At 41.5% G+C, this 23,034-nt stretch overlaps 2 protein-coding genes across 2 annotated transcripts in view; one reads left to right on the top strand and one right to left on the bottom strand.

Moving 5' to 3' along the window:
• Positions 1-23,034, bottom strand: part of sdhaf4 (succinate dehydrogenase complex assembly factor 4) — a 369,114-nt gene that overhangs the window by 18,009 nt on the left and 328,071 nt on the right. The window lies entirely within an intron of this gene.
• LOC139922180 (isoaspartyl peptidase/L-asparaginase-like) lies at positions 5,033-21,694 on the top strand. Its single transcript, XM_071912632.2, has 6 exons — positions 5,033-5,219; positions 6,682-6,824; positions 7,581-7,735; positions 8,787-8,908; positions 16,914-17,024; positions 21,408-21,694. Exons 1-6 carry the CDS (start codon positions 5,033-5,035, stop codon positions 21,620-21,622), a joined length of 933 nt encoding a protein of 310 aa, XP_071768733.2. The 3' UTR covers positions 21,623-21,694.

Here is a 23,034-nt window from a genome sequence, read left to right as displayed (position 1 = left end):
AACAATTAACAAACTGGTAACAAAATGGCCTGGAAAGAACTGATTTTAGAACTGGCAACAAAATGGCCTGGAAAGAACTGATTTTAGAACTGGCAACAAAATGGCCTGGAAAGAACTGATTCTAGAAATGTTTCAAGAAACGAACAACACAAAATTTTTCTGTGGTCAGCTGAGCAGGGAGCCTGCTGGTGCTGCTTGACTAATAACCAGCGGCGGCGACATGGATGGGCTGCCACAACAGTTACCCTGGTGTTTCTCCCTCTGTCAGCGGGACATCATTTGGGGTGGTCTCCAGAAGAGTTTGGGATGCCTCTGGGCTGTCCACCGCATCATCCAAGGAGTGAGATGGGTTTGCAGGGCTGGCATGCTGCAATCGACGGCTGCCATGTCTCCAAGATGTTTCTGAAAGGGACAAGAATAAGAGACGACACTCAGTGCTACACAAAATACAACCTTAACTGCCATGTAAGAATATGTCATATATTGTGCTGCTGTTCAGCTTTATAGTCCTTCAAATACACAAACAAACAAACAGTGACCTCATGACCCTCCCTAAATTACCAAGCTTCCTTAAAATACTGCATCTCAGAAAGTGATATGATTATCTCCACCAATCATATTGTAGTTAAAATGAGGTCTAGGTGTTAAACAGGGGAATCAGGGCAGGGATGTCTGTCCCAATTGGCAAAATACAGTTACTACTCAATTGGTAGAATACAATTACTACAAGGCTTTGTAAGTAAATCATTGGTGTACAGGGCAAAGTAGGAATAACAACTGAGTTCTGCTAATTTAGATAAGACATAGCTGTGCATCCCCGCCCTGATTCCCCTGTTGGACACCTAGACCTCATTGTGACTGGAATTGTGATGGGTGGAGATAATCATATATCACACTCTGAGATAGTGTTTTCAGGAAGCTTAGTGATTTAAAAGGGGATCATGAGATCACTGGAGGATGGAATATAACAGTTTAGTGCTTTAACTTGCCTACTGAAAATAATTATGGTCAGGGGGCACCTCCTCCAGGGTGGACACCTCCGCACACAGCTGGTTGCGCCAGGGAGCACCACTTGCTGCCTCCAACTCCTCACTCTCATCCTCATCCATGTCCTCCTCAGGCTCATCCTCTGGTGCCATGACATCGCCAGCCCCGAGGCAGATGTTATGGAGGACGGCACATGCTGTTATCACCTGAAACAAATTGTTAGACAACAAAAAGATACACTGCTGTTAGATTTGTTTATCTAGACAGATTTATTCATGTAATTATAGAAAAAAAAACCCATCATGGAGTAATTACTTACCTGAGGTACAAAGGTGGGCTTGACCTCCAGCGCTTGCAGGAAGATGGCCCGGAACCTGGTCTTCATCATTCCAAAGGCACGTTCTATAATAGAACGTGCCCTGGAGTGGTGTGAATTAAAGCGCTGGGCTGCCACACCTTGTACAGGCCTCTTGTAGGGGGTGATGAGGGGGAGTGGGTGTTGGAGGCAAGGGTACCCCCCATCTGCAAGGAGGAAGTTCCCTGGAGGAGGATAGACAGCCCTCTGGTACAGTGGGCTGTGGCGGAGCACCCTGGAGTCATGAACTGACCCAGGCCAGCCCACATAGGTGTCGATGAAGCAGCCCCGATGGTCACACACAGCTTGGAGGATGATTGAGGGAAACAGTTTCCTGTTTCTGTAGCACTGACCATCGGGGCCGCCCGGTGGCTTGATACGGACATGGCAGCTGTCGATTGCTCCCACAGCCCTCCGGAATGCCTGGTGTCTTGCCAGCCCTGCAAACCCATGAGACACAGCTTCAAGGTGTTCCGGAGTCTGCGGGAAGTGGATGACCCTGTGCCTGATCGCCACCACCTCTTCTGTCACTCTGTGGACGATGTGGTGGACAGTGGAACGGGGCATCCCAAACACTCTGGAGACCACCCAATATGATGCCCCACTTGACAGCCAGAAAAGGAACACCAAGGTTTCAATTGTGGCACCCCATCCATGACGCCGATCTTGGCTGAGCAGGTCAAGCAGGACTGCCAGGGCCTCCCGACTCAGCCGGAAATCCGGACGGGTGTCGTGGTTTTCAAAAAACCTCTCCAGCACAGGCACTGACAGGTTTATCCTGCAGTACTGGGGTCTCTGCATTGGAAGAAAAGTATCAAAGTTATCAAATAAATCATGTTAAATTGTGGAGAGTTCATATAAAATTAGTGTTACCCATCTTGACAGTTACTAAAGAAATTGTTTCTTCAAGGTAGTAGATTTTGTTTTTCCTCTTAAAAACCCAACATTACTACATGTATGTACATTCTAGTCATTAATCAAATAGTCTACAGTAGTAGTCCTATTGAACAACAGAACAGCAGCCCAAATACTGGTTGTCACAATCATAATCAAGTCTGTGTCACCACATCAAATACATATATATATATATATATATATATGTATATATAATGTCTGTCTCCAATATATAGATATATACAGTATATACTGTATACATATACAGTATACTGTATATACACAATATTAAAATCATCTTTTATGTCTGTGTCATCACATCAAATATACAGTATATGTACAGACACATATTTGATGTGGTGACAGACATAAAAGACTACCTCAGTGATTTTCTGATTGCGACAACCAGTATTTGGGCTACTGTGCTATTGTTCAATAGGCCTACTACTGTTTACTGTTTACTGTTAATTTGATTAATGACTAGAATTATTACTTGAATGTTACTAAACCATGACTAGAACTAAACTAAAACATTTTCTAGTGTAACATTACATTGTTGCCTAGGTTTAGTGGAAACTGCCACACAGCAGCTAGCTAAAAGTTAGCTGTTATGCATAAAGCTTTAAATAACACTTGATTTATCTAGCCTCCTTACCTGACCACGATCTCCTGCAGAGCTCATCCTCAGGTAAACCAAGCGACGGCGAGCCTGGCGGTTCTCAGCCAGTCTCTCCATTTCCTCCACTATCAGGTAAATTAAATAAATAACCAAAACACTCGTGAGGTCGCTCAACTCCATTTTTCCGTGCTTTTGTTTGTTGCTTTTGACCGGTATTTACTGCTGTTTATCGTCTGGAGCGTAGGGGCGGGAACTCGCTATGACGTAGAAGGGAATCCTCTGTAGACCGTCCCATTTTGGGCAGTTGGCGCAGGTCCAGCCTAGCCTTCGCTCCTCCGTAGGCCACACCTACGTGGACCGCGTCCTTCGAAGGAGGCGGCCCCGGAAATGGGACATAGCGAGTGTTTATGGGAAATGTAGTCTTAATTTTGAGAAACTCTAGCACTAGCAGTATCACTGGTGTGAGATAGAGGCTCCCAGTTGTCTCAACTAAGGTATCACAATTAATTTGACAATGATATATTGATATTTAAAAATACTACACATGCACCTTTAAGTCCAGCATTGGCCCTTCTGCACTTGGTGATGCCTAACACCACCCACCCACAAATCCGTCTGTGTGGATGTGAGTTTATGAGCTCGAGAACAGGGTTAACGCCCATGTTTATCAATGTTAACTTCTGTTCTGGGAAATCAATAACTCAAATAGTAACACTTAACATGACATGTTGCGTATAACGCCTTATAAGGCTTCATGTGCAGATTATAAACAAATTACGAATGCATTATATTTTCTACAATCAGAGGATGATACAAAGTGCCATAATCCACAATGTGAAAGAACTGTAGCTGGTGAATACTTTCTGGGGTAACTGAGCTAGTAATCATTTCATTGCGCCATCATGACAGGGGAGAGATCTATGGAGCCAGAACAGTGACTTTAGTATGTGGCATTGAAAAAAAGAAATTGGCATTGTATTTGGAATTGAAAAAAAAATGCCATTGAAAAACAGAATATTGGCATTGAAAACAAAAATTGAAAATAGTATTTATTGGAATTGAAAAAAAATTGCCATTGAAAAAAAATACTCTTGGCATTGAAATTTTTTTTATTGAAAAATAAAACTTTGGCATCAAAAAATAAAAACTTGGCATAAAAAATGAAAAAATAAAAATTCCAAATAAAATGCCAACTATTTCTGGCTCCATAAGTATTGAGGTGTACCGAACAACAAAAATCATATCAAAATAGCCTACTCCGTGGGATCATTACATGAAACATGGAGTGAAACTATAGGGAGAAATAGATACTAAAAAGATACTCAAAATATACTACTGTGTATATAAAATAAGATTTCAACGTTTGTCAACAAGACTTTTATTTTGAAAGTGTAATGAGAAATTCTATGATTTATTGTGGCTGGCTTGAGGCTGTAATAATAAAGTAGGCCTAATAATGCTGTCGAGCCATTTAAGTAGCCTAGTGGAATTTTGTTTGCATTTTAAGCTATCTAACGGTAGATACTGAATGAAAGTAAGCTTATAGGCTATGCTGTAATGGCATTGCATGCAACATGTAAATATCGGCGGGGCAAGTAGGCTATAAGAAGTGATCATTTTCATAATGTAAACCAAATTACTGACAGTGTACTAGGTCGTTTTTATTTAGTGACAGCCTGCAGTCGAGCTTATTGTCATTCACTCATAAATATTGCTGTTAAACCTTTAGAAACTGGCCTGCATACATGTTGTCCGATACATGCCGTTCACTCCAATAGGGAGAGAACCCGGGTAACAGGTTAGCAGAGTTAACAGGTTATTACTGCCTTCCCTTTCCCCACTATCCTACAGTGCAATGTCAGCTTCTGCAAATAAAATGGTGGGTAAAGTGAGTTCAGGTGGGTTTACCCTCCACTACACTGCCTCCACTTAATTGAGATATTAGTAGAATTACCATAAACAAACTATAGACCATCGGCAAGAAGATCGGCAGCCTCTACCGGCCTCTACACTGCATTTTACATTGTGTGACACCAGGTCAGATTTGGCAGGAATCTGATGGATTGCTTTACCGCACAAAATAGGAAAACAAAAATGGTACACGAGGTATCTTTAAACCAGCTACCACATTCTGCATTGTGTCTAATTTCTCCTCAGTTCCTTCTCGGTTGATTGGCATGTTACCTGTACTGGTGATCCATGGAGGGGCTGGCCTTATCCCGAAGGAACGGGCTGAGCTGAGGAGGTCGGGGGTGCGCTCAGCAGCGCGGGTTGGGTACGCCATCCTCCAGGGAGGGGGCAGCGCCATGGACGCCGTGGTAGAGGCTGTGACTCAGCTGGAGAATAACCCCACCTACAATGCAGGTACTGTAAAACCCAGCCACACTAGAGCTACACAATTAAAGAGGAACTAAACCCCAAAGTTAAATCTGTGTAAAGCCTGACATCTAGCCTGACCATCTGCTATTGGCTGATCTTTGGTGCCAGGTGATGTCACCTTCTATAGAGTACAACAGGTGGTGACATCACCTGGCACCAAAGATCAGCCAATAGCAGATGGCCATTTCAGTAGCATACTTTTTTTTACTTTAATCATATGTATGTCAGATTTTCTGTACATATGGTTCCTCCATCTGGAGTTTTTGATAAGGTGAACAGCTACTAATGCACATATCCAAATCTGCATGTTTTGTAGTATATATGTTATCCACATAATAATTTAACATAACATAATTTAATACATTTGATAAGGTGAATAGTATTTTTTTTTACAACACGTCTGCACGCCTAGGCTGCAGACATATATATGGCCTTCTGTAGAGCTGTTAATGTGAATATGATGCACATTTTGCACATATATGCTGTGATTTCAAATATTTCTTTTTGTCATTTAATCATATTCTAGTTTATGTATATATATATATATATATATATACTGTATATTGCATATATTTCTATTATTTATCATTTCTATCTTATTCTGCATATATTTCATTTTTTTGTATATTTTCATATTGTACATATCTTCAGTATTTCTTTTCTGCTGTTATTTTGCACACCTTCCTTATGCTTTAATTCCTATTTTCGTCTTACTTTTCATTTATACGTTTCCACTAATATGTTCTTGAAACGTTGGAATTGTTGGTTGTGTTATTAGTCATACCCCCCATTTGCTATGTTCTTATTTATCCATTCAATTCATACAACTAGGCATACAATCCACAAAAAAACGATAGATTACCAATGCCAATCAAAAAATAACATTTAAGGCTACTTTTAGACATATTGTAAACATACGCAGAGTGTCTCTCCAAAATGAAGCACCCATCATCTGAAAATCCTTATCATAATTTTTTATTTTGATGATTGTTGACTAGAGAGCCAGACACCTTTTTTTTTTTTTTTGTGATCAATTGTTTTTAATTATTTATAACATAAAATAAAGATCAACAGAACACTTCTATTTAGGATACATTAGTACATAGTCGTAGACATTACACCTTCCCCAAAATACACCGTATAGGCTATTACTTGCCTCAAGCATTAATCAAGGTGATGGTATGCAATATTCAAGATATACATACATTAAACAACAACAACAACAAAAATAGATAAATAAATAAATAAAAATAAAACAAAATATTAGTGAGGCAAGACTAAAGAGAAAGGCAAACACATGAGAAGAGCTAATGTCAAACATAGGGGAGTGTTTCTGGCTGACCCATCACCCAGTTCCAAGTTAGAGCTATCGTTAAGGAGCAGCACTTGTGGAAGCAAAGGAAGCTTGGCCAGACAGCATCAAATCATTTCTCAAATCATATTTCAGGGTGTGGGTCGGTGCTGAATGTCAAAGGAGAGGTGGAGATGGATGCCATAGTGATGGATGGGAAAACGCTGGCTTGCGGCGCCGTGTCTGCTGTACGCAACATAGCCAATCCTGTTCAGCTAGCAAGACTGGTGATGGACAAGGTACATACACTTACAGTGCATAAGGGATGGATAAGGTACCTATACTTATGTACACAGAAAACACACACAAATATATGTGCAACCACACACATACACTGACCATTGCCCATACATGCACACACATACATGTTGACAGTACATGTCTACTATTGTGTATAAGTAGCGATTTAATGGAGGGTAAACCCACCGAAATCTTTATTATGTAAATTCATACTATCTATTTCATATTAAGTAGCACCAATCTAATATAAATGATATAAAATTAGGTATTTTAAGGAAAAATTATATAAATTAAAGGTATTCTGAAAATTAATTGACTTTTGTCACTATTGGTGGTTGTTTGCTGAATGATTATCACCAGTTGGAGGTCATAGTTTACCCTCCTTTAAGTATAAAGCCATACACATACTGAACATTCAACCAATTCAACATTCAATACAATCACACTCATTCAATCATATATGTAGATGCAAACTTGATTTGTATGTAGATGAGATTAATACAAATCCACATCCCAACTATGCTAATAATTTAATTAAGGTATGCAGACATAATTAATTGTGACATAACATGTAATGAAGCAAAGTAGGAACCATCCTTGTGGCTGCAGTCTAGCCTGGATGTTGATCCCAGTCAATATGTGTTAATCAACGCACTCGATGCATTCGAGTAATTATAAATATCTTTGAAATACTCTATAGATGTTTTTTTGAGTACAGGATTCTCTCAGTTTCTGACCTTTGACCTCTGTTTCAGACCATTCATGTGTGTCTGACGGCGGGGGGTGCCAGTCAGTTCGCCCGGGCCATGGGTGTCCCCGAGGTGCCCGAAGAGTCCCTCATCACTGACTACGCCCGCATGCGCTGGAAAAAGAACAAGGCACCCGATGCCAACCCTATGGAGAGCCAAATGTGAGAGCTAGCATCATGTCAAACTTACTAGCATTTTTAGAAAGATTCTAAAATAAATTGACAATGATGCTTCAGAAAGGAAATATTTTGAGATGATAATGAACAAGATTGTACAGTATTTGGAGTCCTTGCAGATAAGAAAGAACTGTCAAAAGTGTATGTTTGGGGTGCGTTCCCAAACCAACAGCTCTGACTGCTTGTTCACACTGTGAGCAACTTGGTTGATGGGTCGTTTTGTTCTGACCGATTGTGGGAGGTGTGAAAAAAGGAAGTTTGGACCAAGAAAAATAAGCTATGTATTTATACAAATGACATATTTTATCCTGCTTTGGTATTGCCTTTCATAACTTTACATGGTTACATGGAGTTAGCATAGCTAGCTACCAAACGCTAATTGAGGAACATAAATCGAGTTGCATCGAAAATAATTGGGTAGCATCGAAAATAAACAGAAAAAACTTACATCAGAGGTTGCCATCAACTCCAACGATGGATGCAACCGTTCTTCAAGCATCATTTTGTATATATATTTATATTCCTGTAGTCTTTCATATAAACGTTGTAGAGAACTTCTCAGCTTATAAACTCGTTGACACACCAGCCAGGTTTCCCTAGTCATGTTGCTCACAGTATGGAAGCAGAAGAGTAATAAATACTTGTAAATACTAAATAGTTGATTTTATTGTAAAGCTGTAGCCAGCATAAATACCTGCACACCCAGTGGAATAGATGGAGTATGTTGCAATAACAGCCGCACAGAACGGATGAAACATTGGGTGTATGTGTATAGGTTTTTTAGCTGGCTAAAGCTTTAGAAAATGAACTAATTCCAACATTATTCTGCCATCACTGTGTGTGCTTCCCTTTTGGGAGAATCTACTGAACAAGGGAGAACATATTGGAAAATATTTTGACACGACCATGAAACAATATCCAGGAAATTAGTTGTATGAAATAAGAAATACAGCAGTTCTGCAATTCAGATGGCTGTGTGTGTGTGTGTGTGTGTGTGTGTGTGTGTGTGTGTGTGTGTGTGTGTGTGTGTGTGTAGGGGGAAGATGGGCACGGTTGGAGCAGTGGCAGTAGATGTGGAGGGCAACATAGCCTGTGCAACCTCCACTGGTGGGATGCCGGACAAGATGGAGGGACGGGTGGGCGATACAGCCTGCATAGGTCAGTCCTCAGATCCATAGTCTGGATTTAAATACTGACAAGTGAAAACCTTTCATCAAAATTTGTTACAATACAAATACAATACAAAAAGACAAAACACAGTCCTTCCAGGAATTTGTGATTTAGCAAAATGTTTTCATGGTTCCATGCAAACCAAATGTCAGTTAACTATCTTAACTATCAATAAACTGTCTTCTACCACAACCAACGACTGCAGTGTGGATTTATACAGGGAGAAGATGGAGGAGGAATCAGATCACAATGAGTTGTAGCTTTATTCAGCCTACAGGTGGAAGAAGTTTGAGAGTCAATTTGTTTTTCATTTAACCTGTGTCATAATAGTTTCCATTTATCTTGAGCTGGTTTGCATAATGTTAGAAGAACACAAAGTCTACCTCAAACATAAATGGGCTCATTTTAAATGTGGTCCTTTCTGATGTGAGTTGAAGGTATATTTATAGTCAAGTCAAGTTTATTTGTATAGCCCTTAATCACAGTTACAATCTCAAAGGGCTTCACAATGGCCACATTATAAAAACAAATGAATGACACCTCTCCAACCTTAGACCCTCAACGCTCTGTTCAGAAAATAAAAAAAGGAAGAGCACTAAAGTATTTCCAGTAGTTTCTGTGACAGGCAGTAGGTCAATGCTTATTATCACAGGAAGTGATTATAAATTACTCATTGTTAATGAAAGGTAGTGATAGAAATCCCATTTTTTGGTGTCTCTTTAGTGCCAATTTAGTACCATTTTTTTCTATGACATGCAATTTTTACCAATTCCTACAACTGTACTGGCAAAAAAACAGTACAAACTCTGCAAATTATGTTGTACTTTAGAGACAACCCACCACAAAATGAAACATTTTTGGTCACAATAATCACAATAAAACACTGTGGAAACAAAATACCACGAGGGACTAAACAACAGACCTAAGTTGAATCTCGGCCCAATTAGTCTACATAAAGAAATAAAAATACTAAAATCGTGAGTGGACTTCCCTCTCATGGTGCCCTGTCTCTTGAGAAGGTTTTATGACCCTTAGGCCTATGAAACCCAATCAAAAAAGTTTTTCTTAATTCTAGAAAAGTTAACTTTTTTAGCAGATATAAGGTTTTCCTTTGACAGCAGCGATATGTAAGACTCTGTGAGACAGGTGTTATGACCCTGGGTCATAATTTGTATTTGAGAGTGTATCTGTATTTGTGCTGTTCTCCCTCCCTGCCTGAGGGTGGTGTTGTTCACCCTGTTTGTGTGTTTTCCCCAGTATGTTGAGTTGCAGGTGGCGGCTAGTGATTGGACGGGAGACTGATGGCGCCTACTTTAAAAGGGCGTCTGTCCGATGCCGGCTCACTCTTTCTCCTTCCTGGCTCCCAACCAGACCGCGCTGTGTTGTACCAAGTGAACGGCGTATTGACCTAGTGCTGTAGATTGATCTTTGTTGTTCATAGTGTAAATAACTTCTAAAAGAGCAGTCCCGGTAGCCGTAGGGGTGAGAAGCCTTTTTCTTTGTCTTCTTTTCTCCTGTTTATGTTAGGGAGGCAGGTAAGCTGCTTGTACTTTTTGTTTTCTTTTGATAAAGTTAGGTAAGTTAGCTGTCATTATTTTAGGTTGTTGTGTTTGTTATTTTGGCTGTGCTCCCCCCGACGCTTTTGCTGCCATGTTAAGAAATTGTTAAATAAATAAATTCTGTTTGGATTGCACCTGCTGTGGCACTGGTCATCCTTGGGAGTGGGGAAGGAGGGGAGTCACTTTTTGTGCTATGCCCGGTTTTCTTTCCCCTAGGCCGGGCGTAACATAAATTGGGGGCTCGTCCGTTCTTTTCCTCATGTTTCGTCGGGTAGTTCCGGTAGGTATTTTGACCTATTTTTCTTTCATCATTTTGGTTGACATTTTTTTCTTGAGTGGCACTATGGATTTCGATTTGGACAGTTTTGCAAGAAATCCTAGTTTGTGGCAGGTAAATAAATGTAGAAAAGTGGACTTGATGCTCATTGCGAATTTGTTTAATGTGCAAGTGCCATTAAATGCAAGGAAAGAGGAGCTGAGAGAGCTTGTGGTTGAAAAGCTGGGGGAGGGGGGTTTGCTTGAGGGTTCATCCACTGCAGAGGGAGAAGGGAAAAGTGACGTGGAGCTCCGAGATCTAGTGCCGCCCGTCACTCCCACCGCTCCCACAGATCCTCCTATTACGTTGGGGATGTCGGCTGAGGAGCTCCGGCTGACTCTCTGCATTAAGGAAATGGAGGTGAGAAATCGGGAGTTAGAGGTGGAGGCTATGCACCTTAGGGTGAAGGCTTTAGAGCTGGAACGCCAGCCTAGTGTTGCTCCCCATTCACCTGTCATGCAGCAAACCCCGCACTCTCCCCGTGGAAGCTTCGATGTGAGCAGGCATATTGCACTGGTTCCACCGTTCAGGGAGTCTGAGGTGGACTCGTATTTCAACGCATTTGAGCGCATTGCAGCCACTTTGAACTGGCCAAAGGATGTTTGGTCATTATTGCTTCAGTGTAAATTGGTAGGGAAAGCTCAGGTGTGTGCCACCCTCACAGTTGAACAGAGCTTGGATTATGAGATTGTTAAGGCTACTGTGTTACGTGCCTATGAATTGGTGCCTGAAGCATATAGACAAAAATTCAGAAAGTGTGAAAAGAGTGTCAACCAGACTTAAGTCGAGTTTGCGCGTGAAAAGGGAGTGCTTTCTGATAAATGGTGTAACGCCAGTAAAGCTAAGAACTTCGCGCAGCTGTGAGAGCTTGTGCTTCTGGAGGAGTTTAAAAAGTGTTTGCCAGAGTGCATTGTTGTGTATTTGAATGAGCAAAAGGTTGCGTCTCTCGCCGGAGCTGCTGTTCTGGTGGATGAGTTTGCTTTAACTCACAAGAGTGTTTTTCCATCTCCCGTGCGTCCCCCGGTACGTGAGAATAAAAGAACGCGTTCACCAAGAGTTTCTCGGGGAAATTTTTCCACCGGGGGTGAAAACCATGCGTGCTTTTATTGTCATGAACCTGGCCACCTCATTTCAGTTTGTCCTGTGTTACAGAAAAGAGAACAGACAAAGGGTAAAGGTCCCTCTGCTGTTGGTCTGATTCAGTGTGGGCCAGTCGCTAGCCAACCTGAACTTTTGACAGGAAGGTTGCCAACAAAAGAAATTGACGATGACTTTAAGCCTTTCATTACGCAGGGCTTCGTTTCTCTGACTGACAATGAGGTGGACAGGGTTCCAGTTACTACTCTGCGAGATACTGGTGCGAAGTATTCTGTGGCTCGACGTGGTGTTCTGCCTTTTTCTGACCAGTCGTACTGTGGTTCGGACCTATTGGTGTGGGGAATTAAACTGAGTGTTTTACGCGTGCCACTTCACACAGTTAATTTCTCCTCCTCCTTTGTGTCTGGTACAGTGCGAGTTGGTGTGCGTGATCAACTGCCTGTTGCAGGGGTAGATTTCATCCTCAGGAATGATTTGGCTGGTGAAAAAGTGTTTCCTACTCCGGCTCCTTTACATCCGATCCCGGTAATTGGCGAACCTTTTGAGCATGTCATAATAGACTGTGTCGGTCCCTTGCCAAAAACCAAGACTGGTCACCAGTACCTGCTTACCATCATGTGCGCAGCCACACGTTTTCCTGAGGCCGTCCCGTTGCGCACGTTGAGGGCTAAAGCAGTGGTGAAAGCCTTGGTTAAGTTCTTTTCCACTTTTGGGTTGCCCAAACGCAATCAAACCGACCAAGGATCTAACTTTATGTCCAAGGTTTTTCACAGGTGATGACAGAGTTGTCTGTTAAGCATCAGATCTCCAGTGCGTACCACTCGGAGAGTCAGGGCGCACTGGAGAGATTTCATCAGACGTTAAATTCCATGCTCCGAAAGTATTGTGCTGGGTCAAACAGGGAGTGGGATGAGAGTCTGCCACTGCTTCTGTTTGCCATTCGTGAAACCATACAGGAGTTTCTTGGGTTTAGTCCGGCTGAACTGGTTTTTGGGCACACTGTGCGCGGCCCGCTACGTTTGCTGCGGGAGAGGTGGCTTGAAGACAAACCCAGCCCCGTGCACAGCATTTTAGACTATGTGAGTTCATTCAGGGAGAGGTTGCACACGGCTTGTGAGCTGGCACGCAGTTCCCTTTCCGCTGCGCAGTCTAAAATGAAAAAACAGTATGATAAGAAAACACTCAGTCGCAATTTTCAACCAGGTGACCGTGTTTTGGTTCTGTTACCTATTGTTGGGTCCAGCCTCCAGGCAAAGTTTTGTTTACCATCTCATTCGTGGTCACGCACCGTTATTTGGTGACAAGCCCACCCAAACTACAGTCTTGCAGCATGATGTAGATGTTGGTGACCATAAGCCCATTAAGCAGCACGCGTACCGCGTCAATCTGGTCAAAAGGGCTGCAATGCAAAAGGAGGTTGAGTATCTCCTGGAAAATGGCCCGTGGAGCTCACCCTCGCTTTTGGTTCCAAAACCTGATCAAACTCCTCGTTTTTGTAATGACTACCGTAAAGTGAATGCCATTACCAAGCCGGACTCATTTCTTCTGCCACGTATGGATGATTGTATAGATCGTGTAGGGTCAGCCAAGTACGTCACTGTTCTCCCTCCCTGCCTGAGGGTGGTGTTGTTCACCCTGTTTGTGTGTTTTCCCCAGTATGTTGAGTTGCAGGTGGCGGCCACAAGTTAGACCTACTGAAGGGTTACTGGCAGGTGCCTCTTACACCTTGTGCATCTGAGGTCTCAGCTTTTGTTACTCCTGATCATTTCCTACAGTATACCGTTATGCCTTTTGGGTTAAGAAATGCTCCTGCCACTTTCCAAAGGTTAATGAATACAGTTCTTTCTGGTGTCAAAAACTGTGAGGCATACTTGGATGACATTGTGGTTTATTCTTCCACCTGGTCAGAGCATGTAGACAGTTTGCAGGAAGTATTCAGTCGTTTGAAGGGTGCTTCTTTGATTTTGAATCTGGCTAAATGTGAGTTTGGTAAGGCCGGGCGTAACACAGAACGCTCAGTCATATCAGCTCTACTGTGGCTGAAGATGCTGAAGGGTCAGGGAGAGAAAGACCAACAGATCAGATAGTCAAGATCAAGAAGAATGTTGTTTTAAGATTGACTCCGCGACTTCTGTTTGGCCTTTGACTGGCAGGAGTTCAAGAAGGATGTGTGCGTTAGTTAGTAGACAGAGCCTTCTTGGTTAATAGTTTACTATGAGCTCTGTAGCAGCTAACTAACACTGCTGACACACACAACACATTGCAGAACATTATAGAGTGAAAAATAATCTTTTTATTTATTTTTTTGCATTTTTTGACAGATTTATGTACAAGTAATAAAACAGAAATAACAAAGCATAAGTAAGACACGATTGAAGAACAATAAATAAATAATAATAATATATACAATATATAATATATATATTGTTGCACATTTGCTCCCATTCCTGTGGTGATATACTACATTGTAATTCATTTTCCCATTAATTTTTAAGATTGAGACTTGATATGCGTCATGATATGCGGATTGCATTATTTTTACTATCTTAGTCAAGGACCTGGTTTCAACCCCACAGTCATACATCTTTAGTAAACATTTAATCAATGGGTTTATGTTTTGAATTGATCTCTTTTCACATGTGTTAAGATGGCTTCTCACTTGGAAATATCTAAATATATGAGAATTAGGTAGTTCATATTGTGAGGATAGCTGTTCAAAAGACTTCATTTCTCTCTCCCCAAACATTTGCCCATATATACATAGTCCTTTAGAAGCCCATATTCTGAAGGTTTGATCAACTGTGTTTGGTGGAAAGTCATTATCAGTTGCGATTTCTTTTAACAATATTAAATCCTCAGTTAGTTTTTGTTTCTGGCAGATTTCTTTGGAGAAGGGTAAGGCATTTAGAGGAATATCTCCACTATTTAGTTCCATCCCTCTCCACCTAGTTTGCATTCCATCTTGCATCCATACTCTCACAGCTCTTACTTGCACCACCTGATAGTAGCCTTGCAAGTGTGGTAAGTCTAGGCTACCCATTTCTTTCAGAAATTTCAGACATTTCATTTTTATTCTCTGTTTTCTTCCATAAAAATTTTGCTATGAGACCGTCCCATTGCTTAAAAGTGCTAGAGGGGATAGAGATGGGTAGTGCTTAATATCCAACAGAAATATTGGCAGTATATTCCTTTGCACAATTTTTACTGGTTCCCAAAGGGAGAATGGAATTATAGACCATCTGTTTTGATCTTGCTTAATTTGTATTATCAATTCTCCATAGTTTTTCAAATAAAGGTTGTCCAGGTTCTTTGTAAGGTTTATTCCAAGATATTTTATCCTTTCCACATCCCGATGAAATTTATATTGAGATTTAATTTGTTCATCTATTGTGGATCCCATAACCATAACTTCAGACTTACTTATATTCAATTTATACAATTTATTTTTGGAATTTATGGATAGGTAGAGGATTATGTCGCCCGCATAAATGGACAATTTATGAGTTTGACCCACTATAGATACTGTATATACCTTCTATTTTCTGTTCTAGCCTAATATATTCTGCCAAGGGTTCAATGCACAGGGCAAAGATCAGTGGGGACAACGGGTCCCCCTGCCTAGTCCCTTTGGATATCTTAAAAGGGTTGAACATGGTTCTATTACCTCTGACTCTGGCATTTGGTTGTTTATACATTGCTTCTAGCCAATTTATGAAAATAGTGTGTAGGCCAAATTTCCTTAATGTTTCAAAAATATAGGGCCATAAAACCTTGAAAAATAATGAAAAATATATTTTTTTAAAATACAAAAAAATACAAAAAATAGTGAAAAATAATCTTAATCCTTTTCGAATTCTTTGCATTGTATTAGGGTTCGATCAGTATGGGTTTTTCAAGGTTGATAGCGTTACCAGTATTTTTGGATTGCATATATGTGTGGTATCTGATCAAAATGTCTCATTAGAATCAATTCAGGTTAAAGTCTTCCCATAGACAGCCAGTGTAGTATTGATCAAGTCAACAATAAATATGTAATCAATCAAACTGCATCTTATCTATCATATTGGAGGTGGACGGTACTGACTGGCTAATACTTAATACGTTTGTCCCTTAGCTACTTTTAATTTATGAACTTCAACATCAACATTGACAAGATCCTCTGCACTCACTTTGTTATGATTAACATCTTCTCTGGTGTCTGAAGCACAGCGTACTGTAAGGTGTGAAACTGTGTAGGAACCCTTCAAGTTACAGCTCCTTCTTTTCCATAAGAACAGTATCATTCTAAAGCAACAAAATACCTGCAAAATGGGACTAATGTGACAATGTGACCAAATAAAAATTCAGTCAAGGTCAGGTGAATGAAGGAATTAGCTGTGTAAAATTGTCTAAGATTTTGGACAGTAAAAGGGAAAGTGAGCTAAAGCATTCCTCTGCCATCTAGTGAAGTGTGTGTGTAATTGCACCCTCACACCACCTATCTGCTGATCTGCAGTCCTCTGCAAACAAGAGTCTGATGCCAAAATGTCAGTTGAAAAATTTGGCTTCAGGTCTTTCAATTTACATCTTATACGTACATTTTATTTATTATTTTATACGTTTATACATTTTAGGCTTGTAGCTGCTGCTCTTATCCAGAGCGACTTGAGTGAACAGGAATCCAGTAGGATTTTAACAGATGTATTTCTTTTAAATTATATATAAAGTCATCTATTGGAACGAAAGCCCATCAGATGAAAACTTTGTATCGCAAAAAAAAAGTAAACTTAGAAAATAAATGACAAAGAAACTAAAGAAATTGAAAAGGGGCTTGTTTTCAGATTGACACACATGAAATTAAACAGTGTTTTGAATAGATTATAGGGGCACAAGGGTTATTTAACCCATTCAACTCGCAAATGACCATGCAAACCGTATAATATGAGTTTTGACACATCAACAATGCATAGGCCTTGAAATTCCATTTGTTTTAATAGAGGAAGATTGACTTTTCATGTGTGTGTGTGTGTGTGTGTGTCAGGGTGTGGGGCTTATGCTGACAACACGGTGGGAGCGGTGTCGTCTACAGGCCACGGAGAAGCCATCATGAAGGTCACTCTATCCAGACTCATCCTGTTCCACATGGAGCAAGGTAACACCCATGCACACACACACACACATGCTCACACAGACATATTTGCTGACATATCATCGGTGTCCACAAAAATCTCGTATCACCAAAGAGCCACCGTTTTTAAGAATTTTCTCTCTCCGTGTGGTGACATCACCTGGCACAAAGGCCAGCCAATAACAGATGGCCAGCTCAGTACCCTACTTTTCACCATTAGGTGTCAGGCTTCACCAAAGATTTGGGTTTGGGGTTTAGTTACTCTTTAAGTATGAAGCGTGCAGACAGGGTGGAGAAGTTCAGTTACTGTTGGACTAAACGGTACCATGGGTAAGACATCTGATCTAAGTTACTTTGAACATGATATGTAGGGTGACCAAATCCAAATGACCAAATTGCAGGACAAGCATGTTGATTTTGCAGGACATTGGGGGACAGTTGAATAATACTCAATAAAAAGTAGGAAACATGTTCACGTGTAATATTCTTTATCATAGTCTGACAAAAATGGAAGAATTTTACAACTTCACTGAATTAGATTCAATAGCAGGCCTAAAGAAAATCACTGTTTGAATGGCAAGAGAACAGGCTAATATAGGCTACAATCATAAATCAAATGTTGTGCTATTTTGGCAATAAAACATTCAAAATAACATTTATTAACCTTATACAATTTTGTCCCTCCTCATTTTCTTCCTACCTCTACCACATTCTCCTCTCTCTCTCTCTCTCTCTCTCTCTCTCTCTCTCTCTCTCACTCTCTCTCGCTCTCTCTCACACACAATCTCTTTCTCTCCACTACAAAACTAAACCCCTTAATTTTAAGGGGCCTTAATTTCTCCATTACATAAACCATTAAATCATCCATTAATCATTATTCATCATTTACTTTTAACTATTAATCATTAATTCATTAACCATTAATCATCCATTCAAAATAACCTAGCTTTAAAAAATGTAATGTTAGTATCATGGGTTTATAAGGGATTTATCCATGGGTTGATTCACAGAGACACTAGAAATTAAGGGATTTTTTATGCCTTTTATGAATTTTACATTAAATTAGAAAGTAAGCAGTCAAACACTAAGGGGTGTTCAAGGAGGTTTTGATGGGGTCTCCTCCATTAATAACTCCCTTATTTTTAAGGGGATTTTGCATGAATTAACCCCTTGTACCCTGACTTTACCCTTAAATCTCCCCTTAAGTAGCTTCAAAGTTAGAATTTTTTTTTTCCTGTACTGTTTTTTCCTGCTAATGAATGTACAACGTCACATTCATATTCTGTATCTGCTCATTCCAACTCTTTCTTAAAGCTCTAGCTGCTTATATTGAATGAAATATTCAAATACAAGACGCCATGTTTTTATGATCATTACATCAAATGGAAAAAATCTAGATGTTTGTGCATCATTTTATACACATTTCCCTGTAATTCAGCATGACACATTTGGTGTCTTTGGAAAACTTGTTAACTTGACTAGAATTTTAAATAAAGTTCTGTGGGTTTGAACAAAGCTTGGCCGTGCAACCTGCGTTTGTAATGATGGACCCAGTGGCCCCCGCCACATCTAGATTTTTTCCATTTAATGTAATGGTGCTGTCATAAAAACATGGCGTTGTACAGTTAGGGAAAAAAAAATTCTAACTTTGAAGCTACTTAAGGGGAAAGTTAAGGGGAAAGTCAGGAAAAGTCAGGGTACAGTGTCACGGATGTAGAAAACTCAGGGACTGGACCCAAACGCAAGACAGAGAACTGGGGTTACATAAAAGGCTTTAATAGCAAAACTCAGGCAGAATACGAAAACCACGCAGACAATCCAAAAGGGCAAAAAACACAAACAGGCCGACGGGCAAAAGGCAAAAACACAAATCAGGCTGACAAGCGGAAGAAACTAAAAATCCGAACCTGGCAAGTCTTAGAAGACTTTCACACGAAAACAGGAAACAGAGCAGGTAACAAGGCTGGTCACTAAACAGGTAACTGAACAGGAAACTAAACAGGTAGCAAGGCAGGTAACACAACATGTAAGAAGACTGACGAACTGGCAACTCAAACTGAGGAACACAGCCTATATACCGTATTTCCTCTACTAATTTCCTCAATTAAAAGCCGGGTCTCCGATAATGGCCGGGGCTGTGGTCGACACAAACAAATAAAGGCCGGCGCCAAATACAGGCCGGGGAAAAAAACAAAGGAAACAAGACTAGGTCAAAACCTAGTATATGGCTGGACCGTGTCCGTCTCCTCTCTCCGCCGCTGTCCTCTCCACCGCGCCCACAGCCCGCATTGATCCTCCCGATCCAAGCCCCGGTCGCTCTGGTACCCATCGGTGCCGAAAACGCCATTCGCCGGACACCCGGTGACGCATCGGCGTCGGGACCCCCGCCGAAATCTCGGCCAGATCACCGGGAACAAATCGGCGCCCAGCTATCGGCACTGCCCGGAACCGTGCCCCCGGGAAACTCCGGGAAGCATCGGCAGTAAGCCCTCGGCGCACCGAAACCTCCATGCTTGTCTGTGTCTCTCTCTCCGCCAACAGAACAGAGGGCTGTCAGGTGGACTGAGCTCGCGCATATGCATCGAAATAAACGGTGATATGATATAACTGTATAGATTCTACTTTAGCTTCAGTTAGCTTCAGCTTACATGCAAACAACGGTGGATACCGGTAAACTCCTGGTGCCTGTTTGTAACTGTAGTTTGTAGTAACGTACAAGTGCCACAAGATGGCAGTATGCCACAAGATGGCTCGGCCGGCGGAAGTCTCTGGAGCATGCCGTCGTCGATTACCGTAATTATCGGTAATGCATTGCAGTAACAAAAAAACGGCTACCTAACGTACCCCAACAGAAGCAGATCAGAAAACAAGGAGGCTTCGTACTAAAATATGAGCAAATATACTTATCAAACAGAGGGAATTAGAAATAAAGGCCTGTCTCTAATATAAGCCTGCTTCCAATAAAGGCCTGGTACCCTCTGCAGTTGAGGTAAATAAAGGCCCGGGCCAATATTAGAGGAAATATGGTATACACACAGGGACTAATGACAAACGGGGAACAGCTGGCTGGCAGGGGAGAGAGTCCGGGAGCTGATAGGCAGATAGCCGGCAGGTAAGGGCGGAACAAAGACACAGGACTAATGGGCTGATGGCAGACAGGTGTGTAGGAGCAGGAGGAGGGAACGGGATGAGGAAATGAGGGAAAGTCCGAGGACATCTGGTGGATGTCTACAGGATGGCAGGACTGGGGAGTTGCAGGAGTGGTTGACCAGGAAACAGAGGAGCAGATCGGAGCAGATCGTGACAGATCGTGATCGTGATCGTGATCGTGGGGTTAAGGGGTGAATTAATGTAAATGTAAGGTTATTTTAAGGGATTACTGGTTCGTAGAGCTCTCTGTCACACACGCACACACACACACACCAGCTAGCAAACACCACCACATCCCTATTGATGTGTGTGTAAGCAGACACCACCCAACACTCAACCTGCCACTAACCACCTCCCTCTCAGCCCCAAAACCTTCTCAGCGTCTGGCAACAAATTTTAGCCATTTGAACGTGGACTCCCATATCTTGTTGCTTCATGTTGGTATTGTTTTTTTGTTTGTTTTTTTGCGCTGCTCTCTCTCTCTCTCTCTCTCTCTCTCTTTCTCTCTCTCTCTCTCTCTCTCTCTCTCTCTCTCTCGTTGTCCGCTATTTATCTCTGTGGAACTGTTTGAAGTGTGCGAAAGTTTCAGAGCGGCGGAGAGACAGCGCGTCGCCGTAACCATAGCAACTCACTCTACCACTCCTGCCGTGACAGCACAGGCCAGGAGGGGAGATGCTGCTGCACCGAATCTCTGTGCAGCATGCATGGTAATAAATGACAATATGGTAGAAATTTATAGATTTTAATACAATAGGGACAATAGGTCAAAATGCGGGACTGTCCCGCACAAATCGGGACGTTTGGTCACCCTAGTGGTATGATGGTTGGTGCCAGATGCAACGCCCGCGGCCCGCCTGGGATTTTCACACGCTAATTCAGGCTGTTTTGGAGGGAAAAGCGTCTCCTATACCGGTACTGAGTAGTTTTACCTTATGTTCAGACAGAATGCAAAGTCTTTCAACTTGAGTGAGAAATTTACCTCAGTCAGTAAAGCAAAAGCCAATCAGCTTAAAAGAGGACTCTATCCACACATCTGTACATTTCTCTCCCTACCTAGTATTTACAGCGGGAAAAATGTCCATTTGCTGTTTATGTTACAGTTAATACCCTTTAGTTGCCCCATTCTTATTTATATTTGAGTTTTAATCGTTGTATCCTGTTACTACTTGCTGCTGCACCGATCCAGTTTCTCCACGGGGATCGTTAAAGTTTTGTCCCATCTTATCTTACCTTATGTCTTCTCTCTTCTGTTCTCAGGTCAGTCGGCGGAGGTGGCCAGCGACCTGGGCCTGGCCACCATGAAGTCCAGGGTGGGGGGGCTGGGTGGGGTGGTGACGGTGGACCCCCAGGGCCGCTGGGCCGCATGCATCTCCGGCCAGCAGATGTCCTGGGCCGCAGCCCAGAAAGACACCCTGCACCACGGCCTGTACACTGGGGAACATTTTACCCAGAGCATAGACGACCCACACTGACAGAGAGTACAACACATTTTCATGTATTCAAATCACACACACACTCCACATTTGCCTGTATGCACATGCCACTACCGCTCTAACTCCTATTGATTTCTTAAACAATAAAAACTAAAAATCAGGATGTATTTTGGTTTTGGATCTACATCTATGTCTAGTGCAATAAAGTACTTTCCTTACCTGATATTGATTTTTAAAAGAAATAAAAATTTGTAACCTTTGTATTGTCAGGGAAAATGCATTTCAAGTTTCTCATCTTCTGTGGCAGTGGTGGAAGGGGAAGCACTGCCATCACTGAAGTTTTTATAATGTCTTAACCAGAATGTTGTGGGATATCGAGTGAGGGTATGATTTTATCTCACCTGTGATTAATGTCTTATCTTTTTGTGTATTATGTTCTGCGAGCACACTGAGACAAATTCCTCACAACTGCAAGTTGATGTGGCAATAAAGTATTGAACTGGAACTGAGCCAGTATGTGCAAAGTGCTGCTGATCCAAAGATGATTGTTAAAGCTGAGGCTTTGTCTAAGGAAAACAATGATGATGGCAATAAATGCGTTTTATCAGTGACCACTGTGTGTTTCATGCCCCAAGTCTGTGTGTACAAGTGCATTGACTGCATGTGTTACCCTAATGGATCCACTAGATGGTGCTATTTCAGTAAATATTACCACTTAAATACCCAGCACCGCTTTTCTTGGGCAAGTTTTCTCTTCATATTGTCAGTCTTCTTTGCCGCAATGTAACTGACACAAAAGAGCAGCATAAATGAATACATGTGGATATCATTTGGATTTGCTCTGATGTGTTACGGTAAAGACATAATGAAAAGTAGCTGGTTGAAGTTGTTGTGGTGCACCCCAACCACTCAGCATAAACCCTAACAGCCCCAATGGCATGAGCAGATTGCTGTTATTCATTTGGATTTACTTATGCGTCTTGGGTCCAAACATAAACAATGTAAAACTTTGGAAGAAATCTTGACAGCGTACTGTGCAAAAAAAGCAGCTGGATTAAAACAGGCTCTAATATATATAGAACAGAATGTGTATAGAAATATCACTCAATAATACAATTTTGTTCTCAAAATAACAGTTTGAGACATGGACTGCTAGATTTGTAAGATCAGCATTTGCCCCCTGTACAAAAACATCTTGGCATCAAGTCTGTGTTACTACATTAATTTTGAGACATTAGTATAACTACTGTAAACACATCAGACCAAAGCTTAGAAGATTGTCAGCATCTACTGGCCTCTATACTGCATTTTTACATTGTGAGCCACTGGGTCAGATTTGGAGGGAAATCTGCTGGATTGCTTTACGGCACAAAACAGTTAGAGGGCGCTGTTCTTCCAGAGCAAACAGAGATAAAGCTTTCAGAGTTTCTGGCAACAGCAGATGGTGGAAG

The sequence above is a fragment of the Centroberyx gerrardi genome, chromosome 15, assembly GCF_048128805.1.
Source record: "Centroberyx gerrardi isolate f3 chromosome 15, fCenGer3.hap1.cur.20231027, whole genome shotgun sequence".
In the NCBI taxonomy this organism is placed as follows: domain Eukaryota; kingdom Metazoa; phylum Chordata; class Actinopteri; order Beryciformes; family Berycidae; genus Centroberyx; species Centroberyx gerrardi.
Note: the sequence above shows the minus strand (reverse complement) of the source record. Positions and strands in the feature narration are given on the sequence as shown.

What these genes read in the sequence shown, in the direction of transcription:
- LOC139922180 (XM_071912632.2), top strand. Translation starts at nt 5,033, where the DNA reads ATGTTACCTGTACTGGTGATCCATGGAGGGGCTGGCCTTATCCCGAAG. An exon ending in CAAGACTGGTGATGGACAAG is followed by an intron (nt 6,825 to 7,580) that starts GTACATACACTT and finishes CCTCTGTTTCAG; the next exon opens with ACCATTCATGTGTGTCTGAC. An exon ending in CCTGTTCCACATGGAGCAAG is followed by an intron (nt 17,025 to 21,407) that starts GTAACACCCATG and finishes TTCTGTTCTCAG; the next exon opens with GTCAGTCGGCGGAGGTGGCC.